This window comes from Hypanus sabinus, chromosome 22, assembly GCF_030144855.1.
Source record: "Hypanus sabinus isolate sHypSab1 chromosome 22, sHypSab1.hap1, whole genome shotgun sequence".
In the NCBI taxonomy this organism is placed as follows: domain Eukaryota; kingdom Metazoa; phylum Chordata; class Chondrichthyes; order Myliobatiformes; family Dasyatidae; genus Hypanus; species Hypanus sabinus.
In genome coordinates this window covers 45,090,878-45,107,323 of record NC_082727.1, presented here as the reverse complement: position 1 = coordinate 45,107,323, position 16,446 = coordinate 45,090,878, and the positions used below count along the sequence as shown (strand labels likewise).

Here is a 16,446-nt window from a genome sequence, read left to right as displayed (position 1 = left end):
GAGAATATGCACAATATTCATACAATTTTAAATAATTTACATATGTGAAATAAGACCCTACTATCCAAATCCGGTGTCTGAGCTTGCATGAAATTTAGCAGGAATATTTATTCAAGTGTCGGAGCTCATTTCTTTTCTGCGGCTAAAGTTACTGTACTTTGTTGTAAAAGTGATTACATTTCAAGATGATATCACTGGCTTGAAAGTGCCTTGATTAAGCTTGACATTGCAAAGGATGCTATCAGCAAAAAGGCTTTTTTTTGCTCACATCTTCCATTTGCCATGGATGCAATAGATTGCCTTTCATAGTGCATTTCAATTAAAGTTATAACCTATCCTCAACAGAGAAAAAAATCTGTAACTCCTTGAACTTTCTAAGAATTAGATTTTCTCAAAAAACAGAATTATCCAACAGAAAAGGCAATTAGACAAATTTAATTGCACTTATTCTTTGATATCTGCTGATTTATTATCCATGGACCTGCATACTTGCAAGGTCAGCCCCAGACCGCATCTCGAATTCTTTCTAATAAGTATCGTTATACACACGTACATGTGGAGGAATCAGTCATTGTCTGAATAAGTACGGTGATCGGTTTTCAGACCACTTGTGTCAAGTGGCTTCCTGCTGTGTGCTGTTCTAACAGACAGCAGTTTTCATCTATACAGCTATCTTATGATTTCAGAAAGTATCACTCCTTTTAAATTTCCATGGAAGCATATTATTAGCTAGTATTATTTTCTTTAAGGTATTTAAACACATTTGAATACTTCACACTTCACTATGTCTACTTATGCAATTTTTTTTAGGAAAATATAGTGTAAGTTTACATTTACTTGGGAGGAAAGGAGTATTTAATAAAATTTAGAGGGCCTTAGTGGTAATTACATTCCCCTATCTATCCTGGATGAGGATTCATCACCTTCTTAAATGTAATTAACTAATGAACCAATCAAGAATCTATATATTTTCCAACCTGACAAAGAAAATACAGCAGTACCATTCTATTTCAACTTCAATTTCTCTTTATTGTCATTCAACTGTAAACATGTACACCATCAAATGAAACAACATTCCTCGACAAAGGTGCACAACACAATACATATAACTCACACACAACACATAATAATATTACTATAAATAAATTAACAAATAATAAGGTGCATAAACAATACAAATTAAAAAGTATAACACCACTGGCGTTTTACACATGATGAGATTCATATGTGGCGGAAGAGGGTTCAGTAGTCTTATGGTCAGAGGGAGCAAACTATCTGTCATCCTGTCATGTACATCCTGCTTGATGGTAGGGGATCAAAGTGATTAGAATTACATCATATTTTCATACAACAATAAGTAAATTAAATGGAAACTTCCTATCAAAAGCAATATATCCATTTTAAAACTTCTTGATCTCTACATAGTTCATTAAATGCTTTAACAATTATGAATATGGACCTTAGACCTTAGATGCAAGTTAATAATTCCACATTTGAAACATTATCTAGCATTTACCCATGGCCAAATAACCAGTGCAATCTTAATGCTGCTTTCTCTACTGTGGGTGCCTGCTGCATCATATCCAGCCCATTGAAATCTAAAGAATAATCACCATCAATACAAGCAATTTTACAAGCAGAAATTGTTGTTCAAAATCATAACTTGTGTATAATTAACAAACAGATAGCTTTTATAAATACCTTTCCAAAGCTCCCTTTCCCGATTGCACGCAGTATTTGAAAGTGGTCAAAATTCACTGCAAAAGAAGAAATAAATTATTTGAATGGCATTATAATCACAGTTGTAGCACTATTCTCATGCCAAAATATCAATTCCACATTTCTGTAATCCAGAACTCTCTCTCTTGCAGCACTGGAGAAATTACATCACTAGTTAAATTGGTCAATGGTACTGGAAGAGTTAATAACTCTTATGTATATAATTGCAGTCACATTAACTCTACCCACTTTTCAACTGTAGTATGAATATTCCAAGACCTTTATATATTCAAGTTGAGCGTGTGCCAGTAAGGCACTCAGTTTCCAGCAGAATTACTCTTTACTGTAACAGATAGATTGAAGGTATTAGTTTCTTTAACCACCTCCTTTCACATTTCCTGAACATGTGCACTGCGTTTTCTGGCATCATGTATTAAATAAAATAATTAGTCATTAACCACAGGAAATAAAAGACAAAGAGGATGCTTATATCAGGTGAAGCAATTCTAGGGATATTGGTAATTCAATAACACTGCTACATTACAATAGAGACATAACAGAGACATAAAACATTGTAATATAACATTGATTAAATTTATGCAAAATCTTTAAAATAAGGAGGAATAGTTCTAGCCTTTCCAACAAGTTGCATTATATTTGAAATACTTCCCCTATTTCACAAACTGATTAAAAGTCACACTTGTTCAAGTTTGACAAATGAATTAATATAGAATTATTCTAGCAATCCAATGGGCAAGAATCAGTGCAAAATGGAATTGGTAAGATGCTCTTTGAAGAGTATAAAGATTTTCTCTGAGAATGAGACTGATAAATGGACAAAGTAATTTTGACATAATATACAGTGTAATAGCCTACCTGTAGTATCGCACAATGCATTTTGAAAATGCAAATATCTATACATATTTGTAAAACCTATTTAAAATTACACAATTTGTTTTTAAAGCATTGTATAGTTTAAATGGAAACATCTACTTCTTTGGCAAGGATATTGATTCATAATGGGTGAGGCAGTCAGATAATACTTCGGTAAATTCACATTCCTACCTTCCAGCTTATGAAAAGTGAATCAATGCATCTGGAAACAGCAAACAGTGGAGATACAAAAACGTGGAATTGTCTAAGCACCATTATAATCAATTCTTTTTCCAACACAGTTTTACTTCTGTACTCAAATCCTCCAACATTAAGGTCAACATACAACTTGCTCTCAGAATTACTATTCTGTGCCTGTATGTCTACATGAATGATTAAAACATTAATATATGTAAGAACAATTAAGTTTCTAAATTTTGTGTCAGATTTTAAAGATATAGGATCGAAAGTGATAAAGAATTCAATTCTGGGAAAAAAATTTTATTTCCTGATCTCGCAACCAACCTGCACTTTCAGCACAATGACACTCCAAGAGATGAAATTCTGGCACTGCTATTTAATGATGCACAAATGCGATTTGAAAGTGTTGTGGAGCTGGCAACCAAGGGAAAAAAAGAGGGAAAATGGAGTCAAGCGGGACAAAGGTTTTGTTGCAGCTTTTTAATTTTCACTGACTCTGCAGCTAGGGTCAATGAGCGGTCGAAGAAAACTCCAGAAAACCGTATAGCAAGAATGCTGAGGACTGTAATGGGAGTCGATTGCACCATACGCTTCATACAAAGCTGAAAGCAGGGAAGCTGAGCTGGCTGAAAGAAGCAAATGTGCGAGCATTGACACATTTGGTTACATCCTATTATGCACATCACACCACCGACCTCATCCTTGATGTACACCAAGTGCACCGTTCTTCATATCATGGTAGCCTACATCTGTTCCCTGAGTTCCCTTTGCTAACTTTCTCATATCCCCATCTCTCCATCGACCACTGCACTCTATCACAGACACTCTCAACGAGACTGCTTCAGCCAACTATTCACCATGTGCAATCTGCTCACTTTTACATTTTATTCTCTTTGTAGAGGAGAGTGAATTAGCAGTGCTGGACAACAAATTACATCCCAGTGCACTGGGAGTTGAGGACAGCGAAACAGGGAATTCCCAACTACTTGATGACAAGATTAAATACTTGATATTTAATACAACCATTCCCCCAGTGAACGACATCGGGACAAACCAAAACCTCACCTGCCAGTCAGGTATGTCGCAGGCTTTCACTGATGAATAAATACAGCTTTTTTTATTTCATAGCTATTACTTTTCCAGCTTTCTCAATGTCCTAGTAATTTCAAATTTTATTTCTTTTCCCCAAGTTGTATCATCTCTAGGCCTACCCTTAGCTTGAGATTTCCAGCAACTGCCATGTCCGGTGTCACACTGTTCCAAGATATTCTTTGCAAACACAAGGAAATATGCTGGAAATTCAAGCAACACACAAAATGCTGGTGGAATGTAGCAAGCCAGGAAGAAGTACAATCAACGTTTCAGGCCGAGACCCTTTGTCAGGACTCACAGTCGACGTGTTGGGCCGAGACGTCAACTGTGCTTCTTTCTATAGATGCTGCCTGGCCTGCTGCGTTCCACCAAGATATTCTTTGGTTTCATTTCCCTCTATCTTCCAATCCTGAAAACTGTCTCCAACCACACCGCCCCCAATTGATGCATTTCCACTGCACCCAGTCCCCTCTTAATACTTAATGTAACTCAGTTTTTTCTCTATATTTCTCTATCATGTATTTCATTGTACTGCTGGCATAAATTAAATTTCACAACATATGCCAGTGATGTTAAACCTGATTCTGCTTCTGATTCTCAGCAACTCGTTTTCACTTTTTTTCCAGCTCTGTTCATCAGTTCAAAGCTTTGGCTGTTGCTCTCTCACCAACTCTGCCAGACTCACTAAGTGCTTCTACAATTTCTGCTTTTTTATGATTCAGCAATGTTTTAATCACTTTACAATTACAACTCAGACACTGTTTTTGTTTTTTAATCTCTCCTAATCATCATCCTGCCTCAGGATGGCAATTTTTTTCTTCTCTCTGACCCTCATTCTTTCTCAGTATCTCAAAGTTGGTTGTTTCCAACATTTACTGGCTTTGGTGATAAAGAAGTTAATTTCTCAGTTATCTCCATATCTGGCCTGCTGAGTACTTCTAGCAGTTTCTTTTTGTTTCAAATTCTCATCATCTAAAGTATTCCAATTTTGAAAAAATAATCTCGCCACAAGATTACTGTTCAAACAAGTTCTTGACTCTGATACATCCTGGGATGCGCTGGGACTCATCATCGGTGATTAATTCTAGGGTCACTTGAGTTTTAGCATCAAACGCCATTGCCCAGCCTGAATGCCAGGAATGACCTGGCCCTGGCTTGTGTCCAGCAGCATATAATCTGTAATGTTTAGAATCTAGTTGATCTGCCAGATGACGGAACCCATTCCTCTGTGGGTGCAGTCGGTTGGCATGCTTACTTCCTTCTCAGAATGAACTGTCGACATTTCATCCTAATGGCCAGAAAATTAACAGTAACCACAGGTGCAGAGCATTTTCTGTCTTATTTTAATTGCTGGGTTTGTTTCTAGCTCCATAGTCACAATGTGAACTGATATATTCATTGTACGGCACAATATAGCATGCTGCTTAATATAAAATATAATGTAAAATAATAAAATTATATCTTTAAATTTTAAGACCATAAGAGCAAAAGTAGGCCATTCAGCCCATCGGGTCTGCTCTGCCATTTGAACATGGCCGTTTTATTTTCCCTTTCCAACCCATTCCCCAGCCTTCTCCCTGTAATTAATGGAATTTTTGACATTTGATACACGTTTCCTTCTCTCCAACTTTCTTCCCCAATTTCTTTTCAAGATCTAGACAGCACTTATTGGCCATTCCTCATCACGTTCAGTAAACCGGCTGGTGGTGTAATGGCATGTGCACCGGGCTTTGAGACAAGTGGTCCTGGGTCCTGGGTTCGAATCTGGCCAGCACCTTGCACACTTTCCATCAGTGTTGAGCTTGAAACTCGGTCTCATTTAAAAAAAAAACAAACACTCAAGATACAGCAGCCCAGTGCATCACAAGGCATGGATAGGAACAGCAACAACGATCACCTTGAGGGTAACCACTTTGAATCACTGCAGCCCAGCTGTTTCCCACAGCACTGCTGGCCACGATTTCAACATAGAGATGAAGAGTTGGTGAAGCATTTCCAAGTCAGAAGATCGTGTGCATCTCAGAGGGAATATTCAGTGCTGCAAATAAAACTGGCAGCAGGGGCAGTGAGCTTGACCGCCTCTTACAACTGCCCCCCAGCACCAAATGAACAAACCACTCCAAATGCCTGGTAAAGCTGTGGACAGCAAGAACTAATACTGTAGCTTCATTCTCCATCACAAGCAAAAAAAAACATTATCGAAACTCATAAAAAAGCAATACAACTTATTACTTTGTAAGTCTGCACTGGGGAGATATTATGTGGCAACGAGCTTATCAGTTTCTCACATTTTCTTACACTGATAGCTCCAGTTCCTGCGAGCACTTGTTAAGCATAAAATACATGATTCACTTTGACACTTGGCTGTACAATATAAGCTACAAAGATAAATAATTATAGATTAAATATGCACCTTTGCCAATACGCCCTTTTAGTCTATCAAAGGACATACTTGGAATAGCAATTTTATCAAAATATTCCAAATTGTAATACTACAATATGCAACAGACAACTGTCCTTTTGAAAAGCTTGATGTAGTATATCTAGTGGATCAAGCTGTAATACCTGCTACATCCCTTCGTTGACACCTGGCTCACATCCTAACTGACCTGCTGTTGTTTGTCCTTTTTCCACCACATCTTTTCTCCTCAGCACTGTACCACAAATATTTGAAACTAGCAATCGATTAAACTGATTATCTACAGAAAAAAAATTAATTTAGGCTACTTAAGGTACCATAAATGGCCACCACTGATGGGTGTTAAACCCATGTAGGTAATACAGATGTCTTCCTTATGTTGCCTTGAAGACATTATCATCTATTATCAGGATAGCACAGAACCCCCTGCTGTAGACGGAGTGAGTAAACTACCAGTAATTCCAAAACCACATACATTGCCTAAAAAAAACTCTGAAAGCAAATCTCCTCATTCCTCCAATTGTTATTCTAATAGCATAAGGAAGATTTCCCCAAAGCTCTCCTATTGGGTTCCTTATTCAGTCAATATTCACTGTCCAGGGCTGGGAGGGCCTTTTTTTATATCTTTGACCAAGCTCAGCTTTCTAAGACAGTAGTTCAGTTGACACTTCTAGAGATCACTTCTAGAGAACTTCTAGAGTTCCTGAGCAAATTAAACTTTGAACCAATATTCTTTGTTCAGCATCTTCTGGTAGATGGAAACCAGTCTTCAGTTCTTAACATAAATTGGAAGTAATTAACACAGTCTCAAGATAAAAATGCAATTTTGCAAACAAACAGCACTGTCTATGGAGCACAGACAGCTTATCCACAGCACAGGACTGACTGTTCAAGAGGTGCATTGTAAAACAACAGGTTTATGTTTACTGGCCTATATCAAACCAGGCAACACTTAAAGTTATTTAATTCCAGAAAGTTTGCAGACCAGGTTGATAATATCACTTAGCACATCAAATAGATGATCTCTCAATAGTTAGATGATATGTGTACTCTAAGCGTCAGCCTTCACAGTACTAATTGTGGATGCCTGAAAATTCTGTTGCCAGAAAGGAAATGAATCTCAAGGGAGTATACAGTAACATATGCACACTGAGATAATAAAATTTACACTCAATTTTGAGAACGTGTGCATTCATAGATACAAGCAGCTAGACCATTCAGTGGAGCACCACATTAACCAAATAGATGCTGTAACCGAACAAAACCTGACTATTTTAATAGGTTAATTTCACCCTCACTACGACAGACTTTATACTCTTGATATCCCAAACAACTCCTGATTCGCATCCTTAGCGATGTGGATCAAGTGGTAGTTGTCATCATTGCAATTGCAGACATTGTGGCCAGCAGAAATCATTTTAATAACCAATGTTGTGAATAGGTAAGAGCCTATCAGGGGAACATAGCCGTTCTGTACAGTTACCTATCTATCAATGGTTGTGGAAAACTGCCTAGGTCTTACCCGTTCACAAAACACAGGACAAATCCAATCTGGCTAATCACTGTCCAAACTATGAAACATCAGCAAAATGAAAGAATTCTTTGTTCCTCTTAAATATTTCACCCTTCAACTTTAACCATTGCCTTTAGTTCGAGTCTCACACAATCTCAGTGAAAAATGCCTGCTTGCATATACCCTATCTATATTGCTCAGTTTTGTATACCCCTATCAAATCTCTCATTCTTCTTGGCTTCAGGTGACGTTCTCAGATGCAACATGTGAAAAGTTCAATTCTATCCATCCAAGACAATGTGACCCTATCACTATCCAAAACATTTATTAACCCCAGCGATGATGTACAGTTTTTAGTGTGCGTCACCAACCAAATGCGCAGCAGTTATTTGCCCAGGTTACTGTCATAGCAACTCGAAAATTCAACCTTACATCCCCATCTTGAGAGGTGGAAATGGGCAAGGCCGGCCAACAGGGCTCTGGTGAAACTGTACAAGCCAGTCCCCCATACAGTGGATTCAATGGATTGCAGAAGCATTGATGAACTCCAACCACACCTTCGACTTCAGAGGACGATGGAGTCAGCAGCTCATTGACAGCCTAAGCTCCACTTAGGAGCTAAGGGCCCAAGTAAGCAAGTATGTCATAGCAACTCCAAAATCCATGATGTTTAAAGCCAAGGAGAACAAAAGCAACAGATTCAGAACTTACTTGCAAGATCCCTTCCAAATCAAACATCATTCAGACTTAGAAATACTCTACTGTGCGAAAGTCCTAGGCACACATATATAGCTAGGGTGCCTAAGATTTTTGCACAGTACTGTAGTTATTTTAAGTATTCCGCTATTGCTGCCACAAAGTAAAACAAATTTCATGATACATGTGTGTGATGATAAGCCTGACTCTTATAAGGATCTCTATTGTGGCCTGAGAGGAGGAAGGGAGAAGGGAGAGGGAAATTACGGTTGGAAAAGGGGCAGGGAGAAGGGAGGGAGCAGAAAGCACCAGAGGGACATTCTGTAATGATCAATAAACCAGTTGTTTGGAATCAAATTACCTTGCTTGGTGTCTCAGGGCTGGATATGTCTGCACCCGCCCCAACCCCCTGCCTTTGGCACACCTTCTCTGACACCAGTCCCACACCTCTCCCATGACACTCCTGTCTTACCATGCCCAAGATCCTCTGATCCTGCCAGATCCACAAACTTGTTCCCCTCTCCACATTAACAAATACAGGACTATACACTAAAGTCTTCAACACCTAGCTATGTATATTTGTCTAGAACTTCTGCAGAGTACGGTATCTTGCTTCTCTTTCCCCGTCACTGCATTTCGATATTGGAGCTCCCTGTGCAACAACACTGTGAAGTGCCTTCACCAGAAGGACATCAGAAGTCCAAGAAGATTCACAAAAGGCAATCAGTAATGGGTAATAAATGCAAGCCTTGTTTGCAAAACCGGAATGCTGAAAATGAACTTTTAAATGATTAAAAATAAGTTTGCAGTTTACATGCCTGCAAAACCCGGTAAATTTGGAGTCTTGTTCTGCTCCTGGGGAAAGGGAAAATTCTATCTTCATAAGTGAGCCGGCTTTTCACATCCCACTACTCGCACTCTCCAAAAATTGTTTCTGATTTAGAAGTGCGAATGGTGTAGCCCAGGGGTCGGCAACCCGTGGCTCTTTCATCTCTGTGCTGCGGCTCCCCATGGTTTGTTAGTTTTTGAAATGTAATTCGAAATTTGAAGATTATGGTGATCTTGTACAATCTAAAAACGTTGTGGAGACCCCATTTCCTGGCACATCCGAACCGGCTCACAATTAGCCACCGTTCTGGCTAAGGGAGATAGCCTATGGGGGTTTGTGAGTACGTGTCTTTTGGAGCATCCGCGCCCACGGAGACAGGTTGAGGGAGGCTTTAAATCAAGGCTGTTTAGTTCGAATAAAGTTACCTTTGACTCCAGTGTCTTTATTTTAGCGCTGCGTGTAGCACACCGCTACAACGTGTTTTTTATCGCTATTAATATACATCACCACTGCCAATGCCTGACACCCGCCAGTGCGCGCTTTCTTTCAATTCTTCGATCCAAGGTAGGCTAACTATGGAGTAACCTTCAACCCAACATATTTTTTTCGGAGTTCAAAATGTTTTTGTTGCATGCAGAAATGTAATTTTGTTTTCTCTGCAGGAGTTTATCAATTTCATAAATGCAACACATTATAGTTTGTTTATACATAGCATAAAGGCAAAAAACTGTTGTATGCAGTGTTATTTCATTTTAAATGTCAAACGGGTTTTGTGGCTCCCAGTGTTTTCTTTTCTGTGGGAAATAGGTCCATATTGGCTCTTTCAGTGGTAAACGTTGCCAACCCCTGGTGTAGCCAAATTCAATTCTCTCTCCCCCATCTCCTCACTATCCTTGAGCCTTTCTCCTTGCTGAAAGAAATGATAGACAATAAAGAAACCATAATCGCTATTGCATGTGTGCAGCTCTACGGATTACAGATACTGCACCTGATAGCTTAAAGGGTATTGGTATCGATCTTTTTGAAGATATTCAGGCATCAGGACTTAGAGAGCAAATCAGTGATACAATACAGGGAAAATGGAGACAAAGATTGAAATTACAGAGCAGGGGTTAGAAATGGTGTAAGTGTGTGGAGGGGTGGAAGTGGGTGGGGGGTGGATTCGGGTGCTGAAGCAGAACAAAAAGGAGGTCAGCGATGGGGCACGGACCAGAGAGACCAAGGTATACAGGTGGCGGCAGTGTCATTTGAAAGAGTATGACAAAGGTACAGTACCTGTGGAAGAGGCAGAATCAGGTTTAATATCACTGGCAATTGTTAAGAAACACGTTGGCTTGCAACAAATATACAAAATTAAATAAGTAGAGAAAAAAAGAAGAATACTGAGGTCATGCATATGGTTCAATGTCCATTCAGAAATGTGATGGCAGTGGGGAAGAAACCATTCTGAAAACATTGAGTGTGCTTCTGAAGACGTTGAGCGTGCATCTCAAAACTGTCAGGAAGAGGTAAAAGAAAGCTGAAATGCCAGAGGAGAGGAAAAAGAATTGAATGCTGAAAATGAACAGCACAAGGCAGAAACAGGCAATTAAGTGAAACTTCTGAGTTCAGTGTTAAATCCTGTATGCTGTAACTAGAAGATGAGGTCCCATTCCCCAGGTTTATTCCGAGCTTTAATGAAGTAGTGTGGGAATCTAAAAGCAAGGACAGAGATCTAAATTTCAGGAGACCAGTAGCTAACAATCACCGTTCCAGACTGAACTTAGAAATTCTGCAGTGTAGATATTCAATCTGCATTTTGTGCCATGAGGTAAGGAATCCACAGTGAATCGTTGCTTCCCTGGTGAGCTTTGATTTTTGGATGAAGGCAGGGTGAAGCTAAAAGAACAGGTGTGGCAGCTCCTGAAGTTGTATATGGGAAAGTGTTGTAGGGAGAGATATTGGTGCAGTTGAAAGAGAACCAAGAGAACCAAGAGTTGAAAGAGAACCTTGTAGCATTCTGAGGCTGCCCTCAGAATGATACAAGGGAAGCATTGGTGTCAAAGGTACAGCTATTGTATCAAAACAGCTACAATACTTCACTGGCAGTCGAGGAAAGAAGTGTTGTTAGGTATTAGAACAATCCAATAATGAGGGGCTAATAAGCAGTTTCTGGAGACGCCCAGTAAAAAGGCATTTCAGCTCTCCTCCAACAGAAGACTAGAATTGATGAGGTGATGCCGAGAAAGAATGGCAGTAGCTCTGTGAAGTAAAAGGAAGCCTTTGTTCCCTCTTAGGCTGATAGCTTCATCCACCAGTGCCCTTGTTCTGCCTGGTAACCAGATGTCCAGACCATGGCCACTGATCCCAAAATAATTAACCAATACGAGGAAATCTGCAAATGCTGGAAATCTAAGCAACACACACAAAATGCTGGTGGAATGCAGCAGGCCAGGCAGCATCTATAGGGAGAAGCACTGTGGATGTTTCAGGCCAAGAAAGGTTGCTTTCTGTGTCCAAAGCTGTTTGATTTCACCCTCCATGCTTCTTCCTCCAACCACATTGCAGACACTCAACAGAAACAAGCAATTATGTGAAACTTTTGAGTTCAATGTAGAATCCTGAACATTGAAGCTGGAAGATGAAGTCCCATACTGTTAAGTTTCTATTGAGCTTCACTGAAGCAGTGTCTGGCATATACAGTAAATGGCTCAAGGATTATTTACTAACATATCTCTTCTACAAGACAGAATTTTCATTAGAATATTTTATGCAAATTTTACTTTTACATTACAGTCATACAGGGTCTGCGATGAACAAAGGAGGAAAGAAGCTTGGGTTACATTTTCAGTGAACTCTGGTCACTGGGGCTGTGAAGTGTTACACTAGCTGCTACCCTAAGTGCCACTCTCATTACTGCAGATGGGTGTATAGGACAAAGCAAACTATTCCAAATGCAGCATGTCTTTTCTAGAGAGATCCAGATAGCAAAAGAATTATTTCAGCAGCCAATGCCCTATTACAATTTTTCTATTCTTTGCATGCTGCCAATGTGTGCTTATAATTGTGAGCCACATTTTTGTCAGTAGCTAACAATGGCTGCTACAAAATAATATTATGATAGCTCAAATGCTGAAGTTAGAGAGGGGTTACTACATGATGAAGGCATCCCAGCCCCAGCCAATCTCTGGAATAATGATTGGCAAGATTTATTGACACCCGCTGGACCCTAAGGAAGGAAAAAAATACTTTTGGTTTCAACACATCTCACAGTTGAGAATACAGCCTTCCATAATGTAACAGGCAACATGCAATCACATCCTGCATTATTGAAAAGTTCACAATTCTCACAACAAAACCATCTGTTACCTCTGCTGCTCTCTGGCAAGAATAACTGAGATGTATCGGGTCTCTTTATTGGGAGACTCAAACATCCCCCTTTTTGCAACAACTGCAAATAAGCTGCTAAAATCTTTCCCCTGAAAATTTCTGGTAAAAGAACCTTCTCCTAGCTCTGATACTATAGTTATGGCACAGGTGATCAAGGTCAGCACTGTCACTTTACTGATCATCCCTCATGCCAACATTCTGTGTTAACCTTACACAACATGCTGCAATTACAATAACACTTTAAAAAAAAAACAGGGTTGTTGACTTCTCCAATTTCCATCTTGAAATTATTTCCATAAATGCTTGCACACACCTCACACGTTGTTCTTTTTAGATCCTCTGGAACAGTAACTACTCCTGGAACACGACAGACAGGATGGACTTCCTGCTGAGAACTGTTTTTGATGCCCAACTGCGTGACCCAGCTCATTTTTCCACAAATGAACATTCTATGTCAATGCTGAGCGATGTGCCCATTTCTAGAAGCAAAGTTACTGACTTGCAGTTAGATCAATGTCCTCTACCATCTGCAACACCATACCTTAGAGGCTAACAACTTTGAAGATTGGAAGGCAGAAAGCACATATACAAATTGTTTCCAGACTGCTTTGAATCAGTTAACCAAACTAACTCCAGGGATGAATATGCTACAGTTGTCACTGATTTCATCACAAACTGTGTGAATGAGTGTGTGCCTTTGAGAACGTACTAGACAAGGAGCTGTGGATGAATCAGAAGATACGCAGTATGTTGAGGACGAGATCTGTGGTGTTCAGACCAATGATCCAGAACTCTACAAGAGATCCAAGTATAATGTACATAAGGCTATTTTAAGAGTGAAAAAATAATTCTGACTGAAATTCAAGACAGAATTGAAAGGACATCAGCTTTGGCAGGGTTTACAAGCCATTACTTCCTGAAAGATGAAACCTTTCAGTTTAGTGAACCTCTCAGGTCAGTGGTCTGCAAGCTACTGGAAAGGATTCTAAAGGATAGGATCTATGAACATTTGCAGAAGTACAGTCTACTCATGGATAGTCAATATGGCTTTGTGAAGGGAAGATCATGCCTCACGAGCCTGGTTGAGTTTTTTGAAGAGGTAACAAAAGAAATTGATGAGGGTAGGGCAGTGGATGTGGTCTACGTGGACTTTAGCAAGGCATTTGACAAGGTCCCTCATGAGAGGCTCTTCCAGAAAGTCATGCGGCATGTGATAAGTGGAACCTTGGCTGTTTGGATTAAAAACTTGGCTTAAAGGAAGAAAGCAGAGGGTAGTTGTGGAAGGAAAGTATTCTGCCTGGAGGTTGGTGACTAGTGGAGTGCCACAGGGATCTGTCCTCGGACCCCTGCTATTTGTGATTTTTATAAATGACCTGGATGTAGAGGCGGAAGGACGGGTGAGTAAGTTTGCGGATGACACGAAGATTGGAGGAGTTGTGGGTGGAGCTATAGGTGGTCAAAGGTTACAAGAGGATATAGACAGGCTGCAGAGTTGGGCAGAAAAATGGCAGATGGAGTTCAATCCAGACAAGTGTGAGGTGATGCATTTTGGAAGGACAAACCAGAAGACTGAGTACAGGATTAATGGTCAGTTACTTAAGAGTGTGGATGAACAAAGGGACCTTGGGGTTCAAATCCAAACATCCCTCAAGGTCGCTGCACAAGTTGATAGGGTAGTTAAGAAGGCCTATGGGATGCTAGGCTTCATTAACAGGGGGATTGAGTTCAAGAGTAGAGAGGTCATGTTGCAACTCTACAAATCTCTGGTGAGACCGCACTTAGAGTATTGTGTTCAGTTCTGGTCACCTCATTATAGGAAGGATGTGGAAGCTATGGAGAGGGTGCAGAGGAGATTTACCAGGATGTTGTCTGGATTGGAGAACAAGTCATATGAAGCAAGGTTAGCAGAGCTGGGACTTCTCTCTTTGGAGCATAGAAGAATGAGAGGGGACTTGATAGAAGTCTACAAGATTATGAGAGGCATAGAAAGGGTGGATAGTCAGTACCTGTTTCCCAGGACATCAATAGCAAACACCAGAGGGCATATGTACAAAATTAAGGGAGGGAAGTTTAGGGGAGACATCAGGGGTAAGTTTTTTTACACAGAGGGTTGTGAGTGCCTGGAATGACTTGCCAGGGATGGTGGTAGAAGCTAAAACATTAGGGGTATTTAAGAGCCTCTTGAACAGGCACATGGATGAAAGAAAAATCGAGGGTTATGGGGTAGAGTGGTTTAGTACTTTTTTTTAGGAATTATATGGGTCAGCACAACATGGAGGGCTGAAGGGTCTGTAGCGTGCTGTAGTGTTCTATGGTTCTAACATCATAAGTGGTTGTGATGCTTCACTCCCGACGCGTTCAATGCTCTTCATGCACATTTTGAAAGAGAAAATAAAACTACACCTGTGTGAATCCCTGCAACATCCGGTGATGCGGTGATATCCATCTCAGAGGCTGACATCAGAACATCCTGCTTTTTATTGATTACACCTCATGGTTCAACACTATTGTCCCCTCAGTACTAATCAACCAGTTTCAAAACCTGGTCTTCTGTATCTCTCTCTGCAACTGGATCCTTAAATTTCTCATCAGGGTACCACAGTCAGTGCAGAATGAAACTGACATTTCTTCCTCACTGATGATCAACACAGCCGCACCTCCCACTCTGTTCGCTGTACACCCATAACTGCGTGGCTAGGCCCAGCACAATGCCATCTATAAATCTGCTGATGACCCAACTGCACACTCAGATAGTGTTGAGGAAGCTTACAACAGAGTGCTAGATCAGCTGGTTGAGTGTTGCAACAACAGCCTTGCACTAAATGTCAGTAATATCAAGGAAGTGATTATGGACTTTAGGAAGGGGAAGTTGACAGGACACAAACCAGTCCTCATTGAAGGGATGAACAGTGGAAATGGTGAGCAGTTTCAAGCTCCTGGGTGTCAACATCTCTGAAGATCTATCATGGGCCCAAAATATTAAAGCAATTATAAAGAAAGCATGTCAGTAGCTATATTTCATGAAGAGTTTGAAAAGATTTGGTGTGTCACCAAAGACTCTAGCAAATCTCTACAGACGGACCATGGAGAGCTTTCTAAACAGTTGCATCAACGTCTGGAATGGGGGGAGGACCAGAAAAAGCTGCACTGAGTTGTCATCTCAGCTGGCTCCACCCAGCACTAGCCTCGCCAGCATCGAGGGCATTTTCAAAAAGGTAATCTTCAAAAAGATGGAATCCATTACTAAGAACCCCCACCACTCAGGAAGCTCCTTTCTCATTACTATCATCAGGGAGGAAGTACAGGAACCTGAAGACATACACTGGTTTTAGGAACAGTTTTGTGATCTCCATCAGATTTCTGAACAACCCATGAACACTATTTCACTATTTTTGCTATTATATGTGTATTTCTTACAGTAATTTCTGATTTTTTATGTATTGCATTGTACTGCTGCCACAAAACAACAAATTGCATGGCATATGACAGTGATAATAAACCTGATTATGATTCAACTTTGAGCCAGTTGAAATCAACCACTCACTATCCTAAGAACAGCTCATGATCCCTTCATAAGTGCTGTTGGAGTCCTTGCTACTGTGATAACATTAAGCTGTGCAAGGTTAGCACAGAGAGAATGTTAGCTCAAAGGATATTCTGTAAAACTGCAGCGCTGACCTTGAATGCTGATTGATGTCACAATCAACCTACTCTACTGGCACCAATATGGTTTTC

General features: G+C 40.1%; 1 protein-coding gene across 3 annotated transcripts in view; it reads right to left on the bottom strand.

The window, feature by feature from the left end:
• LOC132379575 (serine/threonine-protein kinase 32C) overlaps positions 1–16,446 on the bottom strand; it is a 271,167-nt gene that overhangs the window by 151,747 nt on the left and 102,974 nt on the right. For all 3 annotated transcript variants that reach the window (XM_059947643.1, XM_059947641.1, XM_059947644.1), the window contains one exon: positions 1,702–1,757. In XM_059947643.1, the coding sequence (XP_059803626.1) occupies positions 1,702–1,757 (56 nt within the window). The remainder of the gene's footprint in view (positions 1–1,701; positions 1,758–16,446) is intronic.